This window comes from Apus apus, chromosome 12 (assembly GCF_020740795.1).
Source record: "Apus apus isolate bApuApu2 chromosome 12, bApuApu2.pri.cur, whole genome shotgun sequence".
NCBI lineage: Eukaryota > Metazoa > Chordata > Aves > Apodiformes > Apodidae > Apus > Apus apus.
Genome location: NC_067293.1, coordinates 18,555,766 through 18,583,580, shown reverse-complemented (window position 1 = coordinate 18,583,580; position 27,815 = coordinate 18,555,766). Strand labels below are relative to the sequence as shown.

The following is a 27,815-nucleotide window of genomic DNA, read 5'->3' as shown; positions in this document are numbered from 1 at the left end:
TACCAGTAGTTTATGTACCCACATCAAGGAGCACTGTACTCTTTCAGGAACCAATACTTATACCAATTAATTTCAGGCTATAAAAGACCTTTTTCCATACAATACCTTTGCATTTCTTGAATAAAAATTCATAGGAAAACACCAAAATCAACAAATCTTTTTGTTCCCAAAGTGATTAACTAGTCACCAAGCAAGCAGCACAGACTTTTGTTATGATGACATGACAAATGCTGGAGTCCAATCTGCTAGTATGGTTCATTAATAGCACCACAAATTCCAAAACCACATGGTCTGATTCCTCTTTTATGAAAGAATTGATCCAGGAGCCCTTATAGAAATATAACTACAGAAGCTGAGTGTGTGCAATAAACCTACAACCTATTAGCAATCCAGCAGCCCACTGCAAACAAAAAAGTAACTGCAGAACCAACCTAAAATAATAAATACACAGTTATGTCCAGAACTAACCATATTAATATATGGAAATCATTCTTTTTTTTAATGTCCACAGTATGGCTTCTAAATTATTTGATAAAACACAGGAAAATACTAATGCAATAGATCTCTGTGCACTGATTCCAGGCAAGTATCCATTTCTTTTTCCTATGGAGGCCCCACAATTAACTTTGCTAGTCCATCACACTGCTGTCACAACAGCCCAACCCTTGTGCAAAGGGCACTATGGAGTTCAACCACAAACAGCTCAGGTTTTGGCACCTTCGTGTCTTGACAAGGAGTAATGTTTGGTCATGAGAAAGAAAGTGCAGAAGCACAAAGAGAGGAGCAGACATGGTAAAAACAGAAGACTGCCATCATCATCCCTGCACCTCCAAAGCAATGGGAGAAACATATAGGAATGCATTCCCTAACACCCCAGGAAAAGTCTAAACTTTTGCACTAATGCACATCAATACAGAACAAAACATTCTAAGAAGAAAACAAATCGTGACCCACACAACTTATATTTACACCTGCAAGAATCAAATTTGTTTGCTATAAAAACAGATAATGAAAGTTCAGACCATACAAGAAAAATGCTATTCAGTTTAGGCAAAAGAGAGAAGCTCTTTGCTGGTATGTGAGCTGAATGCCTGCACATGGCAGAGCTTGCTACAAGTTCTTTCTCTGACTCTGTGGACAACTGAAACTGAAGTAACACAAACACTGGTTTCATGATGATTTCCCTTTTGGAGAGGCATATTGCAGGCAGTCTGTTTTCTGTCATAGTGAACTAAAATGAATTCTTGATTGCAAAAAGTTCTCTGGGAGCCTGGTGCTTTGCTCTGCCTCAGATTCCTGAATAGAAAGATTGCCTACATGCTGCTGTGCCTATTCCATCTTATAAGCATGCATACGTATTACGTATGGGTATCATAAAAAAATCACAACTCAAGCACCTTGGAAGGTAAGGTGCAAAGCTTTCCAGTGTGGCCACAATGTTTTTAACATGTACACACACATCATGGAAGAGCCAAGACTAAATAACACAAAGAGTTACTCTGTTGTCACCGAGAAATATTCGTTTAGACTAACTCATGGCGAAATGTCAAAAACAAAAGCCATTAAAGCAAACCCCTAGTCGTGTTTCAGCCAGTGACCTGTAGCTGGAACCACAGCTAACAACACAGAGAAGAAAAACACAAGCATTTTATGTATGCTTCAGAACTCACCCACGTTTGGTGGCTTCCCATAGTTGACGGGCAGTTCGGGGGGGCGGCCTCGATGCAGGGCTGCGAACGCGGAGCCTTTCCATAGCGTGTGCCTGAAGTCTGGGCAGGACCAACAGCAGGTTAGTGACACCAAACTGGGACCAACTGGCCATTTCTGCTTGGAATCCACGCCCTCAAGCAAGCCCACCCCGCACCCCAAAGGAAGATTTGCCTTTTTAAATAGTTTGTCAGAGACTTAAAGAAGGTTGCTACTCTGATTTCTAGTCCCTAAGCAGTACGACTGGTTTCAGCTCCTCTTTGTTTCATTGTGGTGAGCAGGGTGTCTAACCTGATGGAAAGAAACAGAGAAGGGAAATCTTGGGTGCACTTTGCATTGAGGCAGGACTGAATTTTGCCATGTTTTTAGTCCTGCTGCAATCCCAACACACACACAGGATCTCATGAACTGTACGTTTGAGAATGCACAGACACACACGTGCTCCCTGAGAGTGGGAGAAATGAGGTTTGTGTTTTTTTCTCCCAATAAATCTGGTTTCCTGCAATTTGTGGCAACATGCCCTCCTTTCAGATCCCCCCCCTGCACCCCACCCCCCAAAAAAACATTGTCTCTAAAATGAAGACTGTTTTCTCTAAAGACTCTCCAGCTCTCTGCTGCCAACTGGCCTCAGAGAGCCTTCTCTCTAGAACAATAGTGATTTTTCTGAGACTGTTCAGACAGCCTCAGAAATTAGACCTGGACTTCTTCCATTTCTGGCCATCTGGAAAGAGAGAAATGAGCTTCCATGGTGAATAAGGACTGAAGCAGAAGGATAGTGCCCCAGATTGGTGGATCTGTGTATCACCATTTAGATCCCTGAACATGAAGTGCACAAGCTGACATGACTCAAGCAGCCTCCTGAGAACACCCTCTGATTAAAAACCTGAGCTGCACCACAAAGTAATACAGTGGGACCCATGAAAACAGCACTCATACTTGCAAAACCAGATCAAAACAGCTACAAATACTAAAGGTAAACGGAAACTTCACACTGATACACACTGGCAGGGTGGAAATCCATGTATGTCAACTTTGAGCAAGGTATGCTGTGACTCTGGTTTGCACACCAAACAGGACAACATCAAAGCTCCTTTTTCTGAGGGGGAAAAACCCTCACCATACATCTAGCAGAATTCTCTTTTCAATGACTTTATGATGTGGTTTAGGATGCACTACATCTCTCAGTGATTCATCCAGCCTCTGTCCCCTAATTCACCTAAGAAACTTCTGTTTCCTTGCACCAAAAAAATGTTCATTTTCTTTTTACATCTTGTTGCTGTTCTCCTCTAAGATGGAAACCGAATGTGAAATGAAGAAATGCTGCTCTGCAGGCCTCCCTAATGAGAGCACAGCACCGGCAAAACAAGACTCAGCCCCAAGACTCTGCATAAAGAAACATGTTTGCAAACAGCACAACCCCCCCCCCCCAGGTAACAGCAGTGGATGGGCAGAATGCCACAGGCCTTGTTAGCACCAGAGTGTGACTTCACAGGATGCAGTAAATTAAGTGCTCAACTGCCACTGAAACAGGAAGGTCCTGCTCTCCCATCCCTCCTCCTCTCCCAGAACCATGCTCCTGCTGCCTGTGTCACTTCCAGCACTCCCATCCTTCCACCAGCTAATTTAATGCACTGAGGCAGCAGTAACAAAGTTTGCAACATTTTAGCTCTCTGAATCGGCTCATGACTGGATCAAATAAGTTCTGGTTCCTACAGAGAGGAAGTGGCAGGGGCATGGAGCGAGGAGGGAAGGGAGGAACCACTCTTCAATAGCAGATGGCTCTCAGATCTGTTTAGTTGTAACACAAAACTCTGCTCTCAGGATCATTATCTCAAGCAGAGCAGTTTTCAAAAGGCCTAGGACTGGTACCCTAGTCATGAAAAGAATGGGGGCTTTCGTTCAAATGAACTTGCAGCCAGGATGAGCAGGAATTATCCATGGAAAATCAGTCTCTCCTCCTTCCGCCCTCTAAATGCTGCCCCAAATGCCACCCTGCCCTTCAAGCTGACACATCTGCCTGCATGGCCAGGGAATCAAACAATGGAACAAACGGAACAAAACAGCCTGAAAAATAGCCCAGCAAAATATACAGACTGCTGGGTTATGTTAGACACAGGCATGTGTGAAGGAAAGAAAGGGCTGTAATTCAGATGGATCAAATCTCTATCTGCTTCATCACCTCGCTGACACAAACACCAGTCCAACCTGGAAAGAAGGGGAAGCAAGTAACAAGAGCAGGCAACTGTGGGCAAGAGCTGCTTCAGGTGGCATTTTCCACCAAAGATGTATGTCACACAGCCAGCAACAACTGTATTTTAGCAAGACTGCAACAAGAAAGCAGGAGCTGACAAGCATAGGGAAGAAACCAGGGTTGATACAAACACACACAGATACCACAACATGAACCGAGACAAAAGAGGTTTTGATCATGACAATCAAATTCAGTCACACATATATTGAGAATCTTACCTTTTGCTGCCCTTAACAGAGACTGGCGCCCAACACCCAGCAAAGTCTGCACACCTAGGACACTCTGTGGGATTTCCTTGTCTAAAAGGGGTCCAAGTCTCTCACAGATCCTAAGAAGATAATCTGGAGGGATGTGTGCATTGACAGCCACCTAAACATAAAAACAAAGCAGAGGTTTGAAAATAGTTTCATTCTTGCTTCTATGGGTGTTTGTTTCTTTCATAATTGAGTATTAAAGTTACATGAAGTTCTTGAAAGCAAGTCTAAAAGCCCTGAAAACCCCTCAAAATTAATTATTCCAAAGATGTCTTTCAAGTGACAGTGTTGAAAGCGTCAGACCAGAAATTCCAGGTGGCAGTAGCTACACTTGTAATTTAGCATATCCCTTAACAAACAAAAATACCTGAAACTCAAGAATTCCCAAGGCAGTGTTCTGATGAAATAAAGCATCGTCTGGGGACTTTTTTTAAGTCTTTTTTTACCATTCAGTTCATTCTTTTCACACTTCTTGTGAAGCACTCTTGCCAGACACTCACATCACTGTAAGAAGCACCTGTGCTAAAGCCTAAAAACCCTAACCATTATCCTAAGCAATACCCAGTCTCCAGTTTTTAGCTACTGGGAGTAGGTTATCTTTAAGACCCACGTGTGTAGGCTCCTGATTTGTCACGTCCAGAAAACATTCTTCTTTTTTTCCCTTCAGACAGAGACTGTTTTCTATGGAGAGACAATCGTTTTTCCAGCAGTCTGTTCAAACAGCAAATCAATTGTGCCTCACTATCCAGAACGTCCTGCACTTCCCTGACTTCTACTGTGTTTATTAGCTGGCAGCTAAAACTCAACACCAGAGCTTATTTAGCTCCTTCAACACAGGACATAAGGCCACATCCTCCTCCTTTTTAAAAATCAACAGCTAAGCAACAGTTCACCCAGCTCATAAGTACCTGTGATGGAGAGGGGAAAAGGCAGCTGTGTTACAACTGTGTACAACTTTTGTCTCTCTTGCAATATTATGAAGAAAGACATTGTCATAAAACAGTTTTTGTTTTATGAAGCCACAAACGAATGCCAAATAATACTAAAGCTGAGCTGAAAGGCCAGGACAGTGCTCACTGTAAAGTAGTAATAGCAGGCATGTGCCTGTGCACAGCCCTCTCTCCTATGTGACCACTTCAAAGGGGTCTAGTCCCAGGCCAGCGCTGGTGACAGGGCCCTGAGTGCTCACCACTGTGCAGTGTCCTCCTGGTGGGGCAGGACACTTTTTTGTGCAGGTGCAGTGAGGCAGAATGATTCCCCAGCCTGGCTAAAAACAGCTCCAAGCCCCCCTCTGCACCAGCTCTGGTGCTCACCTACTGCAGAGGGAGCTGCTGCAGCTCCCCTGGCTGGGAACAGTCACCTGAGAGGAGGAGGAGAAGGTCTTGTGCCAGGATTAGCAAAGCTGGCTGTGATTCAGCAAGGGAGCTGGTGGAAAGCAAGGACCAGGACCACTTCTTTAAGCAGCAGAGCCTCATCAGACTGGCCCTGATCCCCTGCTTACCCAAGTCCCCAGGGGTATGTCCAGCTCAGGCCCAGCACACCAGAGGGAGCAGCACACACAGGGAAGGAGGAAAAGGTAAGTGGTTGGCTCCAAACTGCTGCCAAAACATTGTTCACTGAACGATGTCATCAAACAGATGATTGCTTCAAGTCCATTGAGAAATCACTCCTTCCAATTGGGCAACAGCAGTGGTGCTACCAGGCTCAAGGCAGTGAGTCATGTGTGGTAGAATGTAACCACCTGCATCACAAGCAGGATCAACACCATCCCACCAACAAGATTTTCACCAAAAAAAAAAAACCCAAGGCTTCTCTAGGATCGTGTACAAATTCTCATTGAACTAAACCCAACCAGAACTCTCCCAATCTGAATGGAAACTCTCACAGAAGAGAGACAGGTTTCTCCACACATCCTTCCAGTGGCTGCATGATAAAGATATAGCTCTGGCCTTTTGATGGAAACAGAAGAATTGTGCCTCTGCAGGAATGACAAACCTGATGACACCATTAACATGGGCCCACTCTGTGACTTTTTATACCTTGAACATCAAGGAATGACCCCATGAATGCTCTCTTGCACTGACTGGTTACTCTAGCCATTCTTTTCTTTTCCCCCAGAATCACAGTTCCAAAACTCTGTTGGTACCACCCCAACTGTACAGCCAGTGAAATTCCATGTATAAGCATGACTTGTCTTTCATCATAAATTACATGATGTAACAGAAGTCAACAGGAGATAAAAGGATTATGTGAATTTTTGTATCTACCTATTGTTCTTAATCATTCCCGAGATACTATAAAAGTGTCAATGATACAAAATATTTTATTATCCTGTGCCTCCCTTCAGCATCTGAGGGACCTGAAAGGATCTGAAACAAAGGCAATTTGAAAGACAGAACCTGCAAGTTATTAAAATCTGAGTATGAAATTCTTTTTTACATCTCTAATAATGAGTAATACGCCTCTCAGCCAACAGCTGCCAATTCTAGCAATTTATCAAGCTTAAGATTAAAAGATTAAAAACAGAAAGCAATCTAGAAGCTGTGGAATTTTACACAGGGTAGGGAAAAAAAACCCAAGTTTTTCTGTCAAATGTTATATTTTCAGAGAGCCCAAACAATTCTCCTAATGTAATGCAGGAAAAGAGTTCCCTCTTCACTCAGGAGCACACTGGTTTGGAAGTATCACCACTATTCTATGTCAAGAGAGAGGAGCTGAATTCAGCCTGGCAGCAAATATCCTGCTGTGGAGAGAGCAGAAGCTGCTCAACAAGCAGTCCTGACCCACTCACTGCACCTCCTCAGAAATGGAAAGGGACTTTCTTGCTTGAAGAGCCCCAGATGAAGTCACAGCTCCATACAGAACAGCAAAAGGGGCAGCCAGCACTTGAAGATGCCAGATCCATGGGGCAGTTATCTGCCTGTGCCTGCTGGGAATTTGCCTGGGACATCCTGACGCTGAGCAGCAGCTCAGGATACCAGACATCTGCTTGATCCATGCTCAGACCAGGAAAGCTGACAAACCCATCACAGAGCCAGAGTTAAATCACACAATAAGCTGCCAAAGCATCTAGATTTTAGGGCAGCTTCATGAGACTGCAAAGTTTCCTAAGCGCCATTGAACCTGCAGCTTGTGGCACAGAGCAGCACATCTCACAGGGACCTCTTGCTCCCCTGACACATCCTGCTCACCCCACCTGCCACCAGAACCACCCCATGCCACAGGAGAAAGGCTGGACCACACTTCTGTGGCCAGTCCAGAGGAGGCCACAGAGTTGATCCAAGGGCTGGAGCAGCTCTGCTCTGGAGCCAGGCTGGGAGAGTTGGGGTGTTCAGCCTGGAGAAGAGAAGGCTCCAGGGAGACCTGAGAGCACCTTCCAGTGCCTGAAGGGGCTCCAGGAAAGCTGGGGAGGGACTTGGGACAAGGGCAGGGAGGGAGAGGACAAGGGGGGATGGATTAAAACTGGAAAAGGGGAGATTGAGGTGAGACATGAGAAGGAAATTCTTTGCTGTGAGGGTGGTGAGAGCCTGGCCCAGGTTGCCCAGGGAAGCTGTGGCTGCCCCATCCCTGGCAGTGTTGAAGGGCAGGTTGGATGGGGCTTGGAGCAGCCTGGGCTGGTGGGAGGTGTCCCTGCCCATGCAGGGGGGTTGGAACCAGATGATATCCTAGGTCCCTTCCAACCCAAACCATTCTATGATTCTTTCCCTGCACATGTTCATGTTTCTACAAGCCAGAACAGCCCAACCAAGTGGCCCTTACCCTGGATATTATCACTGTTAATACCAAGCAGCCACAGAGGCAAAGCAGTAATAGAAGCAAATTCTCCTGAAGATTTTTTTTTTTTTCCATAATAAGTTCCAGATAAAATGCTTAAACCACAGCCCAGAGCAAAACAAGTAATTCTGTTTTCAGGTTCCCAAAAGAACCTGAAACAAAAATCCTTCCTTTCACCTCTGTGTGAGACAGCTGTAAATGGATTTTAAGTATATTTCCAAAACATGAAGCTGCAAACACACAGCTGAGAAAAGCAAAGTCTCCCCAAATCAGATTTTCATTAAAAAGATGGAAAAAGGCAAAGCTTAGCATCAGTTATAGTCACACCTCTTAGTGTGTGCTAGTCCAAACCCCACGTGGCAAAACTAAACAATGGGAAGGATATTCTCTCCTCTTCAAAGACAGTATAATTTTTTTTTAGAATGATAGAAAGTATTTTAGAAAATCAGAAAAAATTAGAGACCAGTAAATTGAGGTCAGAAACATGCCTAAAAGAGCTTTTAAAAGAGCCTGTTAAAAGAATGCAGAAGAGCTGAAAACGTGCTCAGTGAGAGCAAGTTCTGTACTCTGGGATAAATTATAAAGAGGAAAATGGTTTGTTGCCTTAAGATGTGAAAGGCTCTATAAAAGTTAAACTGTGAGAGCACAAGAAAAGCTCTGTAAAGGTTAAACTGTGAGAGCACAAAGGAAAGCTCTGTAAAGGTTAAACTGTGAGAGCACAAGAATGCCACAGTGCCATGGACAAGTTCTGTCACAGCAACCACACAGGTGTTGTGGATCTAACAACTCTCCAGAATTGGGGGAAATAAATCCATTCCTTTTTAACAATCAGCATCAACAACCACGGGTGAATGTACCACAGCCATGACTGCTTGAACCAGTATGCAGATAAGTGGCTGTAGTGATAAGCAGCTGCAAGGGAAGAACTATTAATGAAGTCACGTCAGAGCTGGGAGAAAGTCAAACCCCTAAACCTGTTCCTGCTTCTGATGTTGGAAGAGTTACCACATAATCTCAAAGACTACTGAGCAAAGACTGTGCACTGGACAGCCAAGAAGACAGGCAAGAAGTTTGTTGAACAAACAAACAAAATCCCCTGGTATGACTGCTGACAATTTCTCCTCCCAGGAAGTTTTCAATAATCAGGAAACAAACAAACAAAGACTCCTGGTGATTACTACTTTATTATGTCTGTCTTCCCAGGGATCAGAACCAGATAGTTCTGAAACATCTCTTTTGGGAAGCCCAGCAAGACATTGCTTCAAAGCACAAACTGAATCTGACCAAAGAGCTGCATCATGGAGGAGGCACAGGCAGCAACACAGCCCTCTGAAGGCTGCTCTCTGCCCAGGCACTTGTCCCTCAGCAGCAGATTTCTAACCTCCGGGCAGTCATACCACACTTCCCTCACCTGCCAAAACACCCATCAATGAAGAATCAATTGACAACTGTACCAAAAAGCAGCAGAGACCAAGAGGACCAAGGCAGCTGAGCAAGCAGGAAATGAGTCAGGACCTCAAACACGGAATCTCAGCAAAAGGAAGCTCAGATCCTGGACTTGCACAAGATGCCAACAGTATGCAAATACAAGTGAGTTAAAAAAGCTACTATCACTGGTGTCCCCAGAGAGAACAGGTTGAAACTACCAAACGACCAGATGTCATTTTCTTGAGGTGCCAAAACAGTAACATCTCTGTGCTGCTTAATGCTGGGATTGGCCAGATCTATAAATACCAGCACAGACTCGTAGCTGTGCTTAAATCAATGCAGATGGGCAAGGCAGGAACTCTGAGCCAAATCCCATAAGCTGTTCCATACCAGCCCAGCCATTCCCAGATGTAAATTCTCCACTGTCCAGCACTAGCTGCTTTCCTGGTTTGCCTGCAAATGACACTATCTTCAGCACAAAGAGCAAGATGGGCTGAGCCAGAAGGGACAGCCCATCAGAAAGGTTTGAACACCAGACCAGAGCCCGTCATCTTTATCAGGAATAATGAGAATTTCAAGCAGCAGTTCACTGGTCTGATAATCTGAGTGGGTTCAGCCTGACTTGTCTCTGCAACAGCTGACTCCACGTTGAGCTGCTATGGTTAACTGAAAGTAGAAGGACTAACTGTGTGCAAGTTTGACAAACTTCAGGCCTGCAAAAGGAGAGTGAAGACCCTCCCCTTTACAAACACATTTCGTGTCTCAAGACCACCAGCAGTCAGTAACACAGTACAAACCACTTTGGAGTACACCTGGGTGATTACCTAAGACAGGCAGCCACATGTTGCACATAAAAAGCACTCCAAAGTGGAAATAAGCAGAAAAGACAAAGGAAAAACACATGCATGTGAGTTGCTGTGCTCTGTGTGGGTTTGGTTATTGGTGTGCCTTAAATTACTCTTCTGCCTTGTGGTACCTGACATTTAAAGTAAAAGACCAAGCTCAAATAACAAAGAAAAAGAAATCTCAACAGAGAATTTTCAGACCTTGACTAAAAGCTGGAGTTGAAGTGGGAGTCAACGTACCCTAGATAAAAGCCACCTCGTAGGCGATTTCAATTGTTACATCTTTCTTGTTTCCAAAGCCCTGGGAGCAATAACAACACACTCAGTGGCAAGAGCAGCAGCATGTTTTCTGAAAAATACCAATGCTAACCTAAACAGCCAAAGCGAGAACGAAAACAAAGTTGAAACCTCAGCAATTAGAACAAGAAACACTTTGTCAGATTTACCAAAGCAAAGCATGTAACAACAAACAACAACAACAAAAACCCAACCCAAACTTCTATGGGTTTGTAAACTCTGCTTGGGTGTGATTATCAGGCCTGCCTGACCAGGTGCAACACAAGGCAGGGATTGGAACTGAACTGGGTTTTCTGTCTGAAAGTGTTCAAAGGGGAGAAACGGGTAGAAAAACTCTACCCTCGATTGCTAAAACCATTTAGTTTTGGTTCATTATGTGACTGAGATAACTAAAATGAAGGTCAGAATTATCTGTGTTCTTCCCAACCCTGGCTGTGTGCTGAACATTACATTCAGACACCCAGCTAGCCCTGAAACTAAGTAGCTCAGGTTAATACACAATCATCTGCAACCCACAGTCCAAATTCCAAGTACATCAGGCCCCAAGAAATGAGAGGAAAAAATGCCATTCTTCAACTTTCTCAACAGTGAGAGCTTTAGTCTGAGGATTAATAGAGAGAAGCTCAGTTCATCCTACCTAGCATCAACCTGTCTCACTGTAATGATTCAATTATAGTCCAGGTCCTTATTGCAAACCATAACAAACAGTGAAATAGTACTAGATTAAAAGGCAATCTAAAAGGATGGATCACTGTTGGTTAGTTTAAGACAGAGGGGAAAAAAAAAATCTTATACTTAATGTTGATTATTCTGTACAGTGAGAAACAATATTCCATAAATTCCAAGCCTCACTTGATAACAGCTTGCCTCCTGTTTCTTAAAACTGAGGAAAATACATAGTTTCTACAATGCCATCTAATAAACACAAAAAAGGTTTTAAGGCTTTTCTACTTGAAAGGAAGAAGCATATAGCTAATGTAACTGCTGAAGAAAAACCAGAATGTCAGAAATCAGACTTCAGACTGCCCCTGTTAGCATTCCCCTCAGGTCCCAGGTCCAGTCATAAGCTCAACCTGAAACAGCCTGTAGTGAGATTCCAGGTTCTCTAGGAAGATCCTGCAGCATCAAAATGTATTGAATGCAGTACTTACTCTGTGTCTGCTCACTCAATACACAGGCCTGGAATTACCCACCAGAGGAATGATGAGGCATAATGTCCATCTTAAATTCCTAACACACTCTGGAAAGGGAAAGCCAGGAGGTACAAGTGTCTCAACACAAGGAGTTCTCTCATCTGCATCTGAGCTTCTACAATATTGCTAAAGTGGAAAACTCACTCTTGAGCAAGATAGAAAGCAGTTTGAGCCACAGTCCTGTCCAAATCCCACATCACTGGGCGGGATGGGGAAGGAAGGATGTGCTTTCAATTCCCTCCAGGTGAGGAGGCAGCGACGGTCACGCGCGTGTTATAAAAGCTATTAGTAAATTCACAGCATTCCAACAGCAAAGTGCTAGCTCAGCACCACACGTTACGGTCCAGAGCTCCTAGAAATCAGAACAAGGCCGTTTGCACCCATCAGACACAGGACTTTCCAAGGCTGGGAAGAAGGGGAGCACCCCAGAGCTGCCACAGCCCCCCTGCACCCTGGGCAGGGCAGAGGGGAGCTGACCTTTCTCCATGACAGACATTCACAGGGTTTGTATCTGCCCAAAGCACCCGCTCCTGGTGTTGTTGTTTTTTTTTTCCCTAGGCTTTTTAATACTTTCAACATCCCCTCGCAAAAAAAAAAAATAAGAAGAAGAATAATAAAAAATTAAATACAGATGCGTTTAAAAACAAAGAAAAAAAAGGAGAGCAGGCCCAGCCGGCCCTGCTGAGGAGCAGGGTCTGAGCTGCAGGCTGGGAAGCCCTGAGCCAGAGCAGCAGCTCAGCCCGGCGACGGGCCCGGCAGCACGTCGGCATCTTCACCCCCCCGGGGCCGGGCCTGCCTCCCCGGGGCCTGCTCCCCGGGCCGGGCTGGGCCTGCTCGGCCGGGCCGGGCCTACCCCCCGGGGCCGGGCCTACCCCCCGGGCCTACCCCGGGGCCTGCTCCCCCGGGCCGGGCCTACCCCCCGGGCCTACCCCCCGGGCCCGGCCCCCGCCACCACCCCGCTCCCGGAGGCCTCCTCCGCCCCACGGGTGCCCTGCACGGACCGCTGCGTTTTGCCACCAAAGGCGGTGATTTGGCGAGGAGCTGGGGAGGGGGCGGGTTTGGCGCTGCAGGCCTGTCAGCTCCGAGAGGCTGGTGGTGGTGGTTGTTGTTGTTGTTGGGGGGGGTGTCTGGTCAGAAAGGCCGCCCCGTCAGGCGGCGGGGGCCCCGGCAAGAAGCCGGGCGAAGCAATCGGTTGGGGGAGCCCCCGCAGCCCCCCGGTGAGGAGCGGGCAGGGGGGCAGCAGCGGGACGGGACGGGACGGGGGGTAAAGACGGAACCGGAGCCCCCCGCCCCATCCCGGCCGGTTCCTCCGGCGCGCCGCAGCCAATCAGCTGCCGCCTTTCATCGCCCGGCTCTGCTTGCCGGTTTGTAAGGCGCGGCGCCATTGGCCGGGCCGGGCCCTCGGGTAAGGTGCCCTCAGATAACCCCCTCCCGGCCCCACCGGAGGCCGCCGCGGTCCGTCCGCACCGAGCAGCCCCCGCCGCCCCAAAACCTCTGCGTGTGTGTGTGTCCGTGTGTCCCGGCCTCACCCAGCTCCCCCGCACTGCCCCCCGGCTCGGCCTCGGCAGGACGCAGCCCCCGCGAGGGAGAGCAGGAGGGGGAAAGGCTGGGGGGGAGGGGGGGGGGGGTGTGCACGGCGAAGGGGGGAAAACTTCCCTGGGAATTGGGGAGTTTGGGGAGTCCCAACTTTCTCTCACCAGGTCCTCGAAGCTCCGGCGGTGCTCCTTGCCCTGCCAATCCAGGCGGCGGGGGATCAGCTGCGGGAGGGAGACGGGGAGGAAGGGAAGGGGGGGGGGGGGTGGAGGAGGAGGAGGGGACGGGGGAGGCGGCCGTCAGACCCCCGCGGGCCGAGGGGAGCCCCCGCCGGTGCCCGCCCGCCCGCCCCGGGGAGGAGCAGCCCCTCCGCCCGCTGCCTCCCCTGCCCCCGCCGCCGGGACACCCGCGGCCTCCCGCAGCCTTTCCCGCAGCCCCCCGAAGAGACGGGCTGGGTAAGACGGGGCAGGACAGACTCCCCCCCCCCCCCCCCCCTCCCTTCCTCCTCCATCGACCATCCCCTCCTCCCCCCCCCTCTCCCGCCCCCCTAAAGATAACAAGGTCCTCTAGGCTTCCCCAGCCCTACCGGGGCCAGCGTCCTTACCTGGTGCTCCTCCAGCTCCTCCACCAGCACCTGGGGACACACAAAGGACGTGAGCCCGGCGCCCGCAGCGCTTCCCCCGCCCGCCGCCCTCCCGTCCCGTCCCGTCCCGTCCCGTCCCGTCCCGTCCCCGCCCGGCTCCCCGCTCACCTGGGCGGATTTCTTGCAGGGTCCGGACTGCAGGAACCGGGCTATCAGGTAGTAGAGCTCTGCCAAGGAGCGGGGGGGGGACGACGAGGGGAAGGGAGAAGGGGACACGGTTATGAAGGGGTAGGGGGTGTGTTTCGGGGGTGGGGGGGGGGGGTGCGGAGGGGCAGCCCCCGCCGCCAGCGCGATACCCACCGGCTTCCAGCTGGGTCGGGGCGGCCGCCGTCGCCGCCATCCTCCCTCGGGGAGGCCCGAAGCGGGGCGAAGGCGGCGGGTGGCGGCGCGGAGGAGACGCCGCTGCCCTCAGTGCGGCCGCAGCCCCGTGGAGCGGCCCCGCGGGCCGTGCGCGGCGCGGGCCCCGCAGCCGCTGCCGCCCGGGCTCATGGCAGCGCCGGCCGCCCCATGGCCAGCCCGGCCCGGCACGGCCTGCAGGGCGCGCCGCCCGCCGCGCGGGGGCGCTGCGGGGGAGGGGAGCGGCGGAGCCGGCCCGGAAGGGACGGGAGGTGACGCGGCGGGGCGGGACTTCCGGGCGGCGGCGGTGGGGCAGGGGGGGGAGGTCGTGGCGGCGGGAGGGGACGGGCAGGTCTGGGGGTCTGGGGGACCCGTAGGCCTGGGCTGGGCTCGGCCCGTTCCCGGCCCTTCCCGGCCCTTCCCGGCCCGTTCCCGGCCCTTCCGCGGCCCGTTCCCGGCCCTTCCCCGGCCCGTTCCCGGCCCTTCCCCGGCCCCTTCCCGGCCCTTCCCCGGCCCGTTCCCGGCCCTGCTGGGCCCTTCCCCGGCCCGTTCCCGGCCCTGCTGGGCCCTTCCCCGGCCCGTTCCCGGCCCTGCTGGGCCCTTCCCCGGCCCGTTCCCGGCCCTGCTGGGCCCTTCCCCGGCCCGTTCCCGGCCCTGCTGGGCCCTTCCCCGGCCCGTTCCCGGCCCTGCTGGGCCCTTCCCCGGCCCGTTCCCGGCCCTGCTGGGCCCTTCCCCGGCCCGTTCCCGGCCCTGCTGGGCCCTTCCCCGGCCCGTTCCCGGCCCTGCTGGGCCCTTCCCGGCCCCTTCCCGGCCCTGCTGGGCCCTTCCCGGCCCCTTCCCGGCCCTGCTGGGCCCTTCCCGGCCCTGCTGGGCCCTTCCCGGCCCCTTCCCGGCCCTGCTGGGCCCTTCCCGGCCCCTTCCCGGCCCGTTCCCGGCCCTGCTCGGCCCTTTTCGGCCCTTCCCCGGCCAGGCCTGAGCTTTTCCCGGCTCCCCGTTGGAGCTGTGGGGCCTGGAGGCGGCTTCCCTGCCTGGCTGGGTGGGGAAATGGGAGACCCGGAGAGGGTCGGAAGAGAATTTCAAGCGCAGGGGTTCGGGAACCAGGCGGGCTGTGGTGCCGGGGCCGGGCGTGCTGTGCGGAGGGGGGGGCTGGGGGCGGCCCTGGCTCCTGGAGAGAAGGGCTGGGCGGTGGGGAAAGGTGTGAGGAGGGGCTGGGTGCAGAGCAGCTGTGGGGATGGATGGGGTGTACAGAGCCATCCGTGTCCTTGGAGGGGTTCATGAAGCTGAAAGGAGGTGGGTTTAGGTGGGATACCAGAGAGAAAGTCTTGAGTATGAGAGGGTGGTGAGAGCCTGGCCCAGGTTGCCCAGGGAAGCTGTGGCTGCCCCATCCCTGGCAGTGTTGAAGGGCAGGTTGGATGGGGCTTGGAGCAGCCTGGGCTGGTGGGAGGTGTCCCTGCCCATGCAGGGGGGTGGAACTGGATGATCTTTCAGGTCCCTTCCATCCCAAACCATTCTGTGACCCTATGGAATTGTTTAATCCGCCATAAACAAGGTGTTGAGACAGGCTTGCCTGGTGTTGGGCAATTTGAGAAGTGTCCCCACCTTTAGAGGAGCTGTTCCCAGCCTGTCCTCAGTCCCTGCAGCCAGTGATAGGTCCTGGGGGGAACAGCCCTGACAAGGTTACAGAGGGTGCTGAGCAGCTTTAGGAGCCAAATTCAAACTGTTTGCTGCTAGTGTCCAGGAAATGAGAATAGCATTGATGTGGCTCCTGTTCTCCTCAGGGAAGAAGGGGTTCAGTGCCAGTCACTGTAGGTACTCCTGAGGGAAGCAAGTACTTCTTGCATGGGAAGCACCCTGTCGCAGCTCTGGGGATCTGTGTCACTTCAGCAAGAGGTTGCTGAAACACAGGAAGTGAATTGACAAGGTTCATTAGTGTGTAATTGTGTTTTGCCTCCGTGAATACCTGGAGTTTGGGATTAGAACTCCCTGAGCCCTGGCAAGGTGACAAGTGCTGTCGGAACTGGAAGGTAAAGAGACAACTCATCTTCATCCCAAGAGCTGAGTCATCAGCAGTCGATGAAGGATGAAGGATAAACTCATTTTTAGCCTGTATTTATAGCATCTGCTCATGACTCGGCTCTCTGTGCAGTTCTGGCTCAGAGCTCCTCCTGCCATTCCCATCAGGAATACCTGAGCAGGAGCTCTGGAGAAGGAGCTGGGTGCTTGGCCTTCAGCTGCCCTGTCCCATGGGCACTGCTGCTGCTGTGCCAGGAGCTGGGATCAGCTCCCTGCTGTGCAGAGCTCTGCTTTGCTTCCTCCTCTGCAGATCTCCAGCTGCTGGTGAGAACCTCAGTCTGATTAGGACATTGCTCACCCCAGCAGCTCTTGGGGCTGGTTCTCAGGTGTGTTCATGGATGAGCTCAGGGCTGGCAGAGACACGAGGTGCCCCCTGACCAAGCTGCCAACCTCCCTTCCAGTGGCTTTTCCCTGGTAAAGACTCTCCCACCTTCCCAGTGTTGCAGTCCCAGTGGCTGCTGCTGCTGACAGGCCATGGAATCACAGGCTGCTTTAGGTTGGAGGGACCTTCAAGACCATCTAGATCCAACCCCCTGCATGGGCAGGGACACCTCCCACCAGCCCAGGCTGTTCCAAGCCCCATCCAACCTGCCCTTCAACACTGCCAGGGATGGGGCAGCCACAGCTTCCCTGGGCAGCCTGGGCCAGGGTTTCACCCCTCTCACTAGCAAAGAATTCCCTCCTCATGTCCAACCCAATGCATTTCCTGATGAGCATGTCATGTTTCCTTGGCCCCTTTTAGTCGGTGCCTCACTTGAACCTCTTCTGATTTGCTTTGGTTTGAGCTTGGGGGTGGCAACACATGAAGCTGCACCCCCAGAACGGGCTGCACCCCCAGGCGGGAGGAGTTTTAGCCACAGAAACTGAACGCCTGGGACAGAAAGTGCTCCTGGAGGAAGTGCCTCTGAGCCCCTGGCCTTCCCTCAGCCCCCCAGCAGAGCTGCTCCGTGTTGCCCCCGGGGTGGGCATGGAGAGGCTCGGGATCCCCCCGGGCTGGGTGGGTGCTGCAGGGCAGAGGCAGGGGGTGGCCTCCTGACCCCGGGGGACACACAAGGGACATCACTCCAGCCCCCCTGTCACTTCCCTTGGGCAGCTTTGCTGCTCTGCACTGCATCCCAACCCTCTTACTGGGAACTGCCTGAAAGGGTCCAGGGCAGAGCCACAGAGATGCTGAAGGGAGTGGAACATCTCCCTGATGAGGAAAGGCTGAGGGAGCTGGGGCTCTTGAGCTTGGAGAAGAGGAGACTGAGGGGTGACCTCATCCATGGTTACAAATATGTTCAGGGCAGTGTCAGGAGGACAGAGCCAGGCTTTGTTCAGTGATGTCCAGTGACAGGACAAGGGGCAATGGGTGCAAACTGGAGCACAGGAGGTTCCATGTGAGTATCAGGAAGAACTTCTTTCCTGTGAGAGTGACAGAGCCCTGGGACAGGCTGCCCAGAGAGGCTGTGGAGTCTCCTTCTCTGGAGACATTCAAACCCACCTGGACACGTTCCTGTGTGATGTGCTCTGGGTGCCCCTGCTCTGGCAGGGGGGTTGGACTGGGTGATCTTTCCAGATCCCTTCCAACCCCTAAGGTTCTGTGATTCTTTCCGTGCTCCCAGCTCCTGCCACCCTCACATCCTGCCCTCCACACTTGCCCAGTCCCTGGATTATCCCCTGAGGCCCGTGGGTGATTCCTCTTCCCACTTGTGGCATTCAGGGTGTACAGTGCTTGTCTCGAACAATCCAAGAGGTGAGTGATGGACTGTGGCACCCAGGATACCTGTTTGTCCTGTGGCATCTGAGAGTTGAACGACATTTGCTGATGGACCAAAGAGATGTCTCAGCAACCCACCCAAGCGTTTTGCTTCCCCTCCTGAGAACTGGGGAGTTCAGTGTGGGACGTGCTGAGATCAGAGACAAAGGAGTCCTGCAGCTGGTGCTGGGAGCAGAATACCCAGGGATAACCTGGCCCTGATATGAAAACCACCGACTTAGCAGGACAAGACAAAGAGTGCCAGTCTCAAGCCACTTCCTAGGACCGAAACTCCACTGCGACAAACTCATCCTCTGGTGCCAGTTGTCTCCACCTCCTCTTTTGTAATGGCTGATCTCATCAATTAGCCAAACAAAGACTACATAGCCCCTGGCATCATGCCTGCCCCCTCCTGTCTCTGAGGAGCGGGGAGAAGATAGCAGGATTTTCTCCCTTATCCAGGGAGAAAAGTGGGGGTGCAGTGGGCAAGAGCTGTGTACAAATCTGGGACACTGTGGGTGCATGTGAAGCACTTCCCCACCGGGAATCGCTGGACCGTGGTGGTAACTGTGCTCTCACTTGCTGTCCTCTGTGTCTCTGCTTTCTCCTTGCTTCTCTGTCTCTGTTTTCCTCCCTGTCCTATCCGCTCTAGGGGCTTTGTTGTGTTCCTCTAATAAAAGTTTGTTGTGCACATGATATCTGACTTCGTTTGCCTCTTAATTTCACCGCTTGGGATCACCTTTAAACTTCTTCTCAGGTCCTGCTGGACAGCAAAGGGAGCAGCTGCCCCCAGGGGAGGGAAGGCAGAGTCCAGCCCCAGCCTCCCCCTGGTGAGGAGGGTTAGAAAACAAGGGGGTTCTGCCCCCTCTCCTGTAAGACCACACGCCAGCCCCAGCGCCTCCTTGTGCACCCGAGGTTGTGTTCTCTTTGTTTTGTCCTGGCAAGATGGTAAAAAATTGCCAGGTATCCCAATACCGGATGATGACACCTCTTCTCCTGGGTTTTCCCCTGCAGGACTCCTCTGGCTGCTGAGGAATCCTGAAGCTCAGCTTCCAGCCCCTGGGAGCTCCCTTCCCACGCTGGGATCCTGCAGCTTCCCTGACTCATCTCCTGCTGGATCCTCTGCAACCTCTGAAACGGTCCTCAATCTCCCAGCTGGCAGCCAGGTTTGATCCTTCTGCTTGTTCATCTTTCTCCAGAGCACAACTCCATGATGTCCATCCCCTGAGTAGTCCAGGAGAACGTTCTCCCTGTCCCTCTCTGAGCAACAAGAGGTTTTTCAGCAGCTGAGATGCTTCAAGGAAGAGCCACGTTGGAACAGTTTTCTTTGCTGCTTTTGAAAAAAGCTAAATAAGATTTAAAGCCTTTCAAGGATTTTAGGGATTGAAGCTGCTGTTACATCACTCCCACCTGTCTGGTGGTGTAGAAACCTCTCAGCACTTCCCAGTGAGACATTTTTTTCAGGAATGTGTACATCTGAGTCCTTTGGGATTTAAAGACTAGAGCAAATGAAGCATTTTCAGCTTGGTTGGGGTCTTTTTTTGAGTGTTTTCCATGTGCATCCTGCTCATCTTGGGCTGTTCACATGCAGCTAAATGCTGCACAGGGACTGAAGTTGCTGCAGAGGTTAAATCCAAAGTTTCCTTTAACTGCTCCAGGAATGAGAGGGAGGTAGAAGGAACTTGGGAATTGGTGCTTTTTCCTAAGCAGTTGTAAGCAAATATGGATATTGAAAAGTCAGGGTTTACTTGAGGGTGATCTCTAAATCAGCAACCCCCGAATTAATATTTTTTTTTTGGCATTTCTTCTGACCAACGAAATGAGGTGCAAAATAATTAGCAATAATTACAGGCAGGGCTTTTGCTGGAGTGTGTGCACAGGGGTGGCCTGTCTTGCAGGACAGATCTCCAGGTCTCCATCCAGGTTTCCTCCCTTGATATGAGCTGTTAAGGAACCATCGAGTAGCTGTTGGGAATTACACAAGATCTGTCCTAGGTTTTTTTTTTTGCTAGTTTTTAAATACTATTTCTTTTCCCTGCTGCGTCATTCCAATCTTTCCTCTAGATGGTGCCCGAGACCCGGGAGCTGGAGTCAAGGCTATCCCAAAGGAAAGGCTAGTGAGGAGTCAGGATGCTGCTCGCCTTTGTTCCTAAATTCTATCTCAAATTAGTCACCTAAGTTGGTGACTTAGGTCACCTGCGTGGTGTGAATACGGTGGATTTTCCTCCTGTGAGTCTTCAAATCCAGTCGTTGAAGCCTGGAAACGCCACCTGCCCGGAGCAGTGTCATCCCTTGCTCCATGGAATGATCCACATCTCCTGTTTCTCCAGGCAGCCATTACCTGGGGGGAGCTGTTGGGATGCACATCCCTGCTGCTGCTTTGCAGAGCCATTCCACCCCTCAGAATGCTGGCTCAACCCGGAGCTGTCCCTCTGGTTTCAGACAGAACAGGGAGATTCCCAGGAAGGGTGAAAGGCAGGTGGGATGGGCAGCAGTGACCTGTGTCCCCTCAGAGCTCAGCCAGCAGAAGGACCAGGGAGATCGTTCCAGGAGATGCAGGCACCAAATGTCAACGTGACCCCTGGAAGTGCTTGTCACCCTGCAGGCTTGACAAGCAGGAACGTTCCTGTTCCTTGTGAGCAGCAAGGGAGGTTTTGTGCTTGTTGCTGGTACCACTGCAGCCAGTGGCATCCTTGCCCAAGGGTCCCCAGGAGTCCCTGGGTGGGGTCGAGCCCCCTGTCCCCACCTTTTCCCACCCTGCTCCTGAGATGGGCACAGGGCTGGGGGTGCACAGAAGGGCTCTCACCCCAGAAGAACCACCTGGTGCTTCCCAGAGGGGCTAGTTCAGCAACTTCACATCGTGCTGCAGGTTTTTAAATCATCTTCTGGTGTTTGATTTGTGATTTTTGGGGGGGGGGGTTTAGGGCCCTTCATTTTTCCCTTCTCCTGGCCAGCTCAGTGTCTGACTGCAACTGGGAATTCATCACCTCTCTTCCCCCCCAGCTGGATGTGCAAACTTTCCTGGAGCTCCCTCATCTAAATATATAACTTAAATAAATTCAATCCCCATGTATCCCATATCATTTCTCTCTTAAATTGTCAGGGTGTTTGCATTTTCATTCTCTTTGTCAATTTTGCAAGAGCAATTAGCAATTTTTGTGAAGAAGCAGGCAGGGTTAACAAGAGTGTTTTGTTTTTTTTAAAAAGTGCTGCTTTATTGAAATAAAAAGAAGTTGAAATATGATTTGAGATTTGGTTTGTCTTTAACATTTCCACGATGCCCATAACGTGTATACATTGTAAACAGGCTCGTGACTGTGGCCTTATAAAAAATAGACATGAAATATAAATTGCTGGGTGAGGTGATGGATTCAAAACCTGCTTTTTGTAAGTTTTCCCAGGGAAGTGGGAGTTGTTAAAGGAATTTTCCAGGTCCCCAACAAAATGAATGCTCCAGCTGAGCCGTGAGGCGAAGGAAAAGGGCTCAGTGAGTCACACCTGCTCCCTCCCCTTCTTCTTCTCCCCCTTTCCTGGGTTTCCCTCCTGTGGGAAGAGATCTCCAACACGTGGGCAGGCCACGGGCTCAGGCAGTGCCAGATCAAGGCTTGTTTGGATTTGTTCTCCCTGTCCTCCCTGAGAATTCCTTATGGTCTGTTTGCCTTCCCAGCGCTGTGCGGAGCTCTGGGGAAACACCAGCCCTGCCAGGATCTCCTCAGTGAGGTCCTCTCCTCAGTAGGTCAGAGCCCTCTCCTGGGTCTTTCTGGTGGTTTGCATGATTCTGCATCCATCAAGCTTTGGGCTCATTTGTCCTTCTGGTCCTCCCATCATTCTAGTCCTTCAGTCTCAGGGCTGATGAAGACCAGAGGTGAGGAACCAGATCCTGCCAGGAGCACCTCTCTAGCTCTCAGAAAATGCTGTCCCACGCAGGAATTTTGGTGCTGCTAATTGTATTTATTCAGCCTGAAGCCTCTTCTACATCTGTTCTACAACTTCTCCATTTTATCCCTCAGAAAGAAAGGCTTTCATGTGGAAGCCTCCATAAATCCCTCTCTGGTAAGGAGTGACCCACAGATTTAATTTAGTTCTCACTCACCCAGCATCAAGTGGACAAATACATTCCCCTGCAGTCTTCCAGCTCCTTATTTCTGGGAAAAGTCTCTCCTCTAAAACCCTCAGGAGAGACTGATTTTTCAGAACCTCTCTTTTTAAAGCAAAACATTTGGCTTTAACTTATGAGGGCTTGAGATGCAGCCTTCTAGACTGTGTGTTCTCTCTGTCAGTTCCTTTTGGAGGTGACTCGAGTTTTTGGAAGGTCCCTTCAAGCTTTTCTTGATAGAAAACTAGTTTGATTTGAAGTGTTTTTCAACACCTGCAAGTACCTGCCCTTTTGGCTGTTCCCTTTGGTTTCTTGAACACCAAGAAGAGAGTTTTTCTTTGGAGTTCCACATGGCTCAGTCCCTGAGTTCCATGTGGCTGAGTGCTGGGCTGGTGTCTGATGGAAAATAACAGGCCAGGCCAGTAGACCTGAGATGAAGATCTAAAGGTGGCACAGAAGACAGAATTCCACCCCCAACCTTTATTTTCCTGAGGTGTTTCATTCTTATTGCTGGATTATAACCAGATAAGGCAGCTGCACAGACTGGAGAGGTGAAGAAAAGCAGCTCCTGTTTATTCTCCATGTTCTCTGTTCAGTCTAAAGGATCCTGCCATTTTTTTCTTGAGGATCCTCTTCTCCCCATGTGTTTTCTGGTGCCTGGACATCTCTCTCCTGTCCCTGTGGCAATCTAGTAAATCTCAGTTTCTTAGGTTGTTTTTTTTCCTTTCTTGGCTCCTCCCTCCTGTTTGGGTGACTTAGTTTGCCACAGGTAACATCTGACAGACCTTGACCATCTTCCAAACCCTTCTTCCCATCTTGATTTGTTGCTGCTGCCCATTGACTAGATGAGGCCCCCACACCCTCCTCTTTGTGCTTCTTGTCCTTGCCATGGCTCTTTCCAAGGGGCTTCTGGAATGGCTGAGGAACATTTTCTTGGGAGATACAGTGCACCCTGCATGGGTGCCATCGAGAGCCACGAAACCTCTTGGCACAGGTTTCATTCACTGCTGGCTGAGGGCATCAGGTTTGAGCAAACATCAGAACTGCTGGGAGCTGAGCCTGGGCAGAGGGATTTCATCATGGAATCATAGGATCATAGACTGGTTTGGGTTGGAAGGGACTCTTAAAGATCATCCAGATCCATCCCCCTGCACGGGCAGGGACACCTCCCAGCAGCCCAGGCTGCTCCAAGCCCCATCCAACCTGCCCTTCAACACTGCCAGGGATGGGGCAGCCACAGCTTCCCTGGGCAACCTGGGCCAGGCTCTCACCACCCTCACACCCAAGAATTTCCTCCTCATGTCTCACCTCAATCTCCCTCTTCCAGTTTTCATCCATCCCCCTTGTCCTCTCCCTCCCTGCCCTTGTCCCAAGTCCCTCCCCAGCTTTCCTGGAGCCCCTTCAGGCACTGGAAGGTGCTCTCAGGTCTCCCTGGAGCCTTCTCCTCTCCAGGCTGAACACCCCAACTCTCCCAGCCTGTCCCCAGAGCAGAGCTGCTCCAGCCCTGGGATCATCCCCGTGGTGTCCTCTGGACTCTCTCCAGCAGCTCCATGTCCTTCCTGTGTTGGGGGCTCCAGAACTGGACACAGTCTCCAGGTGGGGTCTCACCAGAGCAGAGCAGAGGGGACAATCCCCTCCCTGGCCCTGCTGCCCACGCTGCTGGTGACACAGCCCAGGACACGGGTGGTTTCTGGGCTCCAGCACCTGGTGTTGAGCTTCTCCTCCACCATCACCCCCAGGTCCTTCTCGGGGCTGTTTAAGGAGAACAGAGGCTCCTGAGATGCTTCAATACTTTAAGAGTCTCATCTTGCTTTTCTTACAAGCATGTGAACAGACAACCCCTGCTGGAGGACTCTTTTTTTTCTGTCAGGAGAAGCAAAGCAACAGGACAAAAACTCTTGCTGGAACTTTCCTCCTGCAGCACTTTCACCCCCTGCACCCCGAGGGCCAAGAGTGTGAGTTGTGCTGCTGTGTGGGGAGCCAGGAGGACCCATCCTGGATCATCAACACCCCTCCCAAGGGGGACACAGGCATCCCAGAGCTGGAGACTCTGCTTTGTTCCCTGCAGCCCCACCCTCCTCCTCAGCCAAAAAAAAATAATAAAAAGGAGATATTTTTTTTATCACTGTGAAAAAAACCTCCCTCTGGTGCTTTCCTGTTAGAATTTGGGTGCTTTGCAGCCAGACTCTCTTCTCCCTCACCCAGGACAAAAAAACAACAATCAGCAGAGCAGCCCTGAGGTCCAAGCCCTGTCTGGGCTGACAAGAAGTCTGGTTTCTTTTTTGGACAAGATGGGTTTCACGAGCAGGCTGCCCTGGTGCTGGGAACCATTTCCCTCCAAGAGCTGCAAAAAAAAAAACAACCCCAAAAAAGCAGCAATGATGGGACGTTTTCCAGGGCAGTGCTGCAAACCCACCCCAAAGAGCCCTATAAAATTCCCAGCTGCAAAGCAGGGTGAGTGCACGAAGCCAAGGCTTAGGGGGATTATGGAATTAAATGGGTTGCCCCTTCCCCCCCCCTCCCTCCCCCCAGCCAGAGACGTTAGAAATCTAAATCCAAACCAGGAGGTTCAAGCAAGACAATGAGCCCCGCTCGAACCTAGGGGAGCAAAGGGCCTCATTGTTAAGGCTGGGGCTTTATTCTGGGCTGCTATTGTGTTTGGGCACAGCCTCGTGTTGCCCAGGGTTTTCCAGCAGGGAGCTGGAGAGCGCTGGGTGATCTCCTGAGCCACAGAAACTGCTCCAGTGCTGCTGGCAGGGCCCTGCTTCAGCATTCCCGGGAAAGGAGAAAGGCCAGGAGAAGCTGCACAGCACAGGGGTCTTTGCTTCCACCTCCGAATCCTCCTGCCTGACTTGGGTACTGGGTACTTACTGCCCAGTATTCCCAGCTCCATCCTGCTCCCCGCCAGCGTCAGCAGCATCCTGCTCCCTTCAGGCAGAGTTTGTGAGGTGAGAGCTTGGCTTTAATCTCTGCTGGCTTTAGGCAGATGCACCCACCCCTGCAAGGCTTGCACGGCTCTCAGGGAGGCAACCATGTCCCCTGGGTCACTTCAGCTGGAAACGGTTTGTTCGGGATTCAAAAGGGGAAGGAAACAAACAAAATCAACCCCCCCCAAAAAAAAAAAACCACCCTTTCAAACTGCTCTGCTTGGGCTGCTCCTGACTCTGCAGGGGAGCAAGTGCCCTGGTTCTGCCCCATGCAAGGGCTGGCACCCGTGTCACGGGTTTTAGGCTCAGCTGTGACACTTTGTGCCTGCTTTAATTACATCCATTCCAGCCCCCCCTCAAAAAAAATAAGCACCTCCAATTGAACTTCAACATCTTCTTGCTATCATTTCTTTTAATATTGAATCTACAGGTCAAATTCAAGGTGACTTTCCTCCACAGCTACGGAGCCCATTTCACCCAGAAGTATTTCCTTAGCAGGGAAACCCTTTGCTTTGCATCTTTCTGGCTTTCCAGACTTTCAGATTTGAAGTCTTTTATTTGAGTAAAGATCTCCAGGGAACAAAACGACTCCATGGGGCTGCAGAAACAAGACACCTGTGTGGCAACAGAAAGGCTTTGCAGAGATTTTGAAGCTCTTTGGGGCAAATATGGGCTTGTTCTTGCCCGTGTCAGAGCACGATGGCACCCCAGCCAGATGAGTGTTGTTAATTAGTGCTAATTAGTAAGGACACTGGGTTCTCTTTGACCTTCTCAAGGGCTGGGGGAGAGGGTAAGGAGTGAGCAGGGGGATGTTTTCACCCTGGATGCAGCCAGCTCTGCCCCCCAGCTGCCTGGGGAGCCTTGTCCCCCGGTGTCCCCCAGGGCTTGTGACAAGTCCAGCCTGGAAGAAAACTCCAAAGGTGGCAGTTCAGAACCTGGACAATACTGCTGTGGCAAGAAAATAACTCCCCTGAAAATGAAGCCTGTGTTGGAAAGCAACCTTGTGTGTTCAGGGAACAGAAAAAGTAAGAAAGATTGTGATTTGTAAATTTTTTCCTTTAGCCTGATGAACTTTTGATCTATTCCCAGACATTGATATAAAAAAAAATGTATCAGTTTCTCTCAGCAATGAGAGTGGATCCAAGCACTCCCAGTGTGGTCTTCACATGGAGAAGAGCATAACACTTCCTTGCACACAGGGAAGGACAATCTCTGCTTCCATCTAGAGAGGATGGTCATGGATCTTTTGTTTTGACAGGCTGGGAGAGCTGGGGTGTTCAGCCTGGAGAGGAGAAGGCTCCAGGGAGACCTGAGAGCACCTTCCAGTGCCTGAAGGGGCTCCAGGAAAGCTGGGGAGGGACTTGGGACAAGGGCAGGGAGGGAGAGAACAAGGGGGAATGGATTAAAACTAGAAGAGGGAAGATTGAGGTGAGACATGAGGAGGAAATTCTTTGCTGTGAGGGTGGTGAGAGCCTGGCCCAGGTTGCCCAGGGAAGCTGTGGCTGCCCCATCCCTGGCAGTGTTGAAGGGCAGGTTGGATGGGGCTTGGAGCAGCCTGGGCTGGTGGGAGGTGTCCCTGCCCAAGCAGGGGGTTGGATCTAGATGATCTTTCAGGTCCCTTCCAACCTCCACCATTCCATGGCTCTAGGAAAGCTGAGGGGCAGCAGCAGCACGTTCAGCCAAATCTCGGTGTCCTTGTTAGGAATTTAGTGGGGATCTGCCTCAGATCTCCAAACCCAAAGAGGGGATGATGAAGCTAATTGCTCTCCTGGCTTTGCTGCTGCAGCTACAAGAAGACAGGAGAGCCAGGAACAAGTTGTGGGTCCTCCAACCCTGCTGCCCCCACTCCAGGTTCTTTTTTATTAAGATTCCTGTGGTGGATGCTGCTCTGCCTGGGAGACGAGGCTGCACCTGAGCTCTGCCTCAGCTTCCTGGGGCTTTTCCTGTTGGGATTTTTTAAAAAAATAACAAACCTGGCACAGGTCACAGTTACAGGGCAGGTTTTTCAACGGAAAGAGGAAAAAGACATCAGGGATTTAGACTTCCAGAGCATTTAAAGCCCATTTCTTTCTAGCATGCTGCTCGCACTGTTTTCGTGTTGAGCATTAGCCTGAAACTGCTCTTGAAATTTGAAGTGAAATCCCCTTTGTGCAGAAAATGGGCTCAGTGCAGGGGTGCCCATCAGCCTGCCAGCCCCCTCCTTTTTGGTTTTCTTTTTGGAGGGGGGAGCATTTTTCAGGAAAAAAAAGAAAGAGCCCCTTCATCTGACATAATTCACTAAGATTCCCTGCTCCAGGAACTGAAGTAAATCAGGCCATTAAAGCCATCATTAGGAGCAGATGTTGGCTGCTTTGGGGCTGGGCTGAGGAGCTGCTGCTGCCCCCCCACATTCTGCACCCCAGCAGCCCCAGAGCTGATCTCCCTGGATTCTCTTCTCATCCAAAAACCACCAACCCCACAGGAGGCAGAAGTTCCTACACGTTTGCCACCCAGCAGGACAACCCTGTAGTTGCTGGTAACTGCAAGTTGTTCTGGGAGGTGTGAGGTCCAGAGTATTAATGTGTGAAGATCAAGGCAAAGAGCAGGGAATAATTATTGATAATTGGATATCGTGGACAGAGTGTTGATCTCTTTCAAACAATCCCAAACATCATTTCCGTGTTTGTTCCCTCCAGCCAGGTTTGTTTTGCAATCATTTCGTAAAATCAGAGAATCACAGG

At 51.1% G+C, this 27,815-nt stretch overlaps 1 protein-coding gene and 1 long non-coding RNA gene across 2 annotated transcripts in view; one reads left to right on the top strand and one right to left on the bottom strand.

Moving 5' to 3' along the window:
* Positions 1-14,449, bottom strand: part of BRWD3 (bromodomain and WD repeat domain containing 3) — a 59,451-nt gene extending 45,002 nt beyond the window's left edge. Inside the window, exons 1-6 of the mRNA XM_051630666.1 lie at positions 14,226-14,449; positions 14,034-14,092; positions 13,887-13,916; positions 13,447-13,506; positions 4,177-4,327; positions 1,671-1,769 (exon numbers count right to left, since the gene is read on the bottom strand). Coding sequence (XP_051486626.1) covers positions 1,671-1,769; positions 4,177-4,327; positions 13,447-13,506; positions 13,887-13,916; positions 14,034-14,092; positions 14,226-14,265 — 439 coding nt within the window. The 5' untranslated portion in view covers positions 14,266-14,449. The remainder of the gene's footprint in view (positions 1-1,670; positions 1,770-4,176; positions 4,328-13,446; positions 13,507-13,886; positions 13,917-14,033; positions 14,093-14,225) is intronic.
* LOC127389828 (uncharacterized) lies at positions 13,691-21,321 on the top strand. The gene is made up of 2 exons (XR_007890710.1): positions 13,691-14,081; positions 19,087-21,321. It is a non-coding gene; the product is annotated as an uncharacterized LOC127389828 (long non-coding RNA).
* Positions 21,322-27,815: the final 6,494 nt, after the last annotated feature.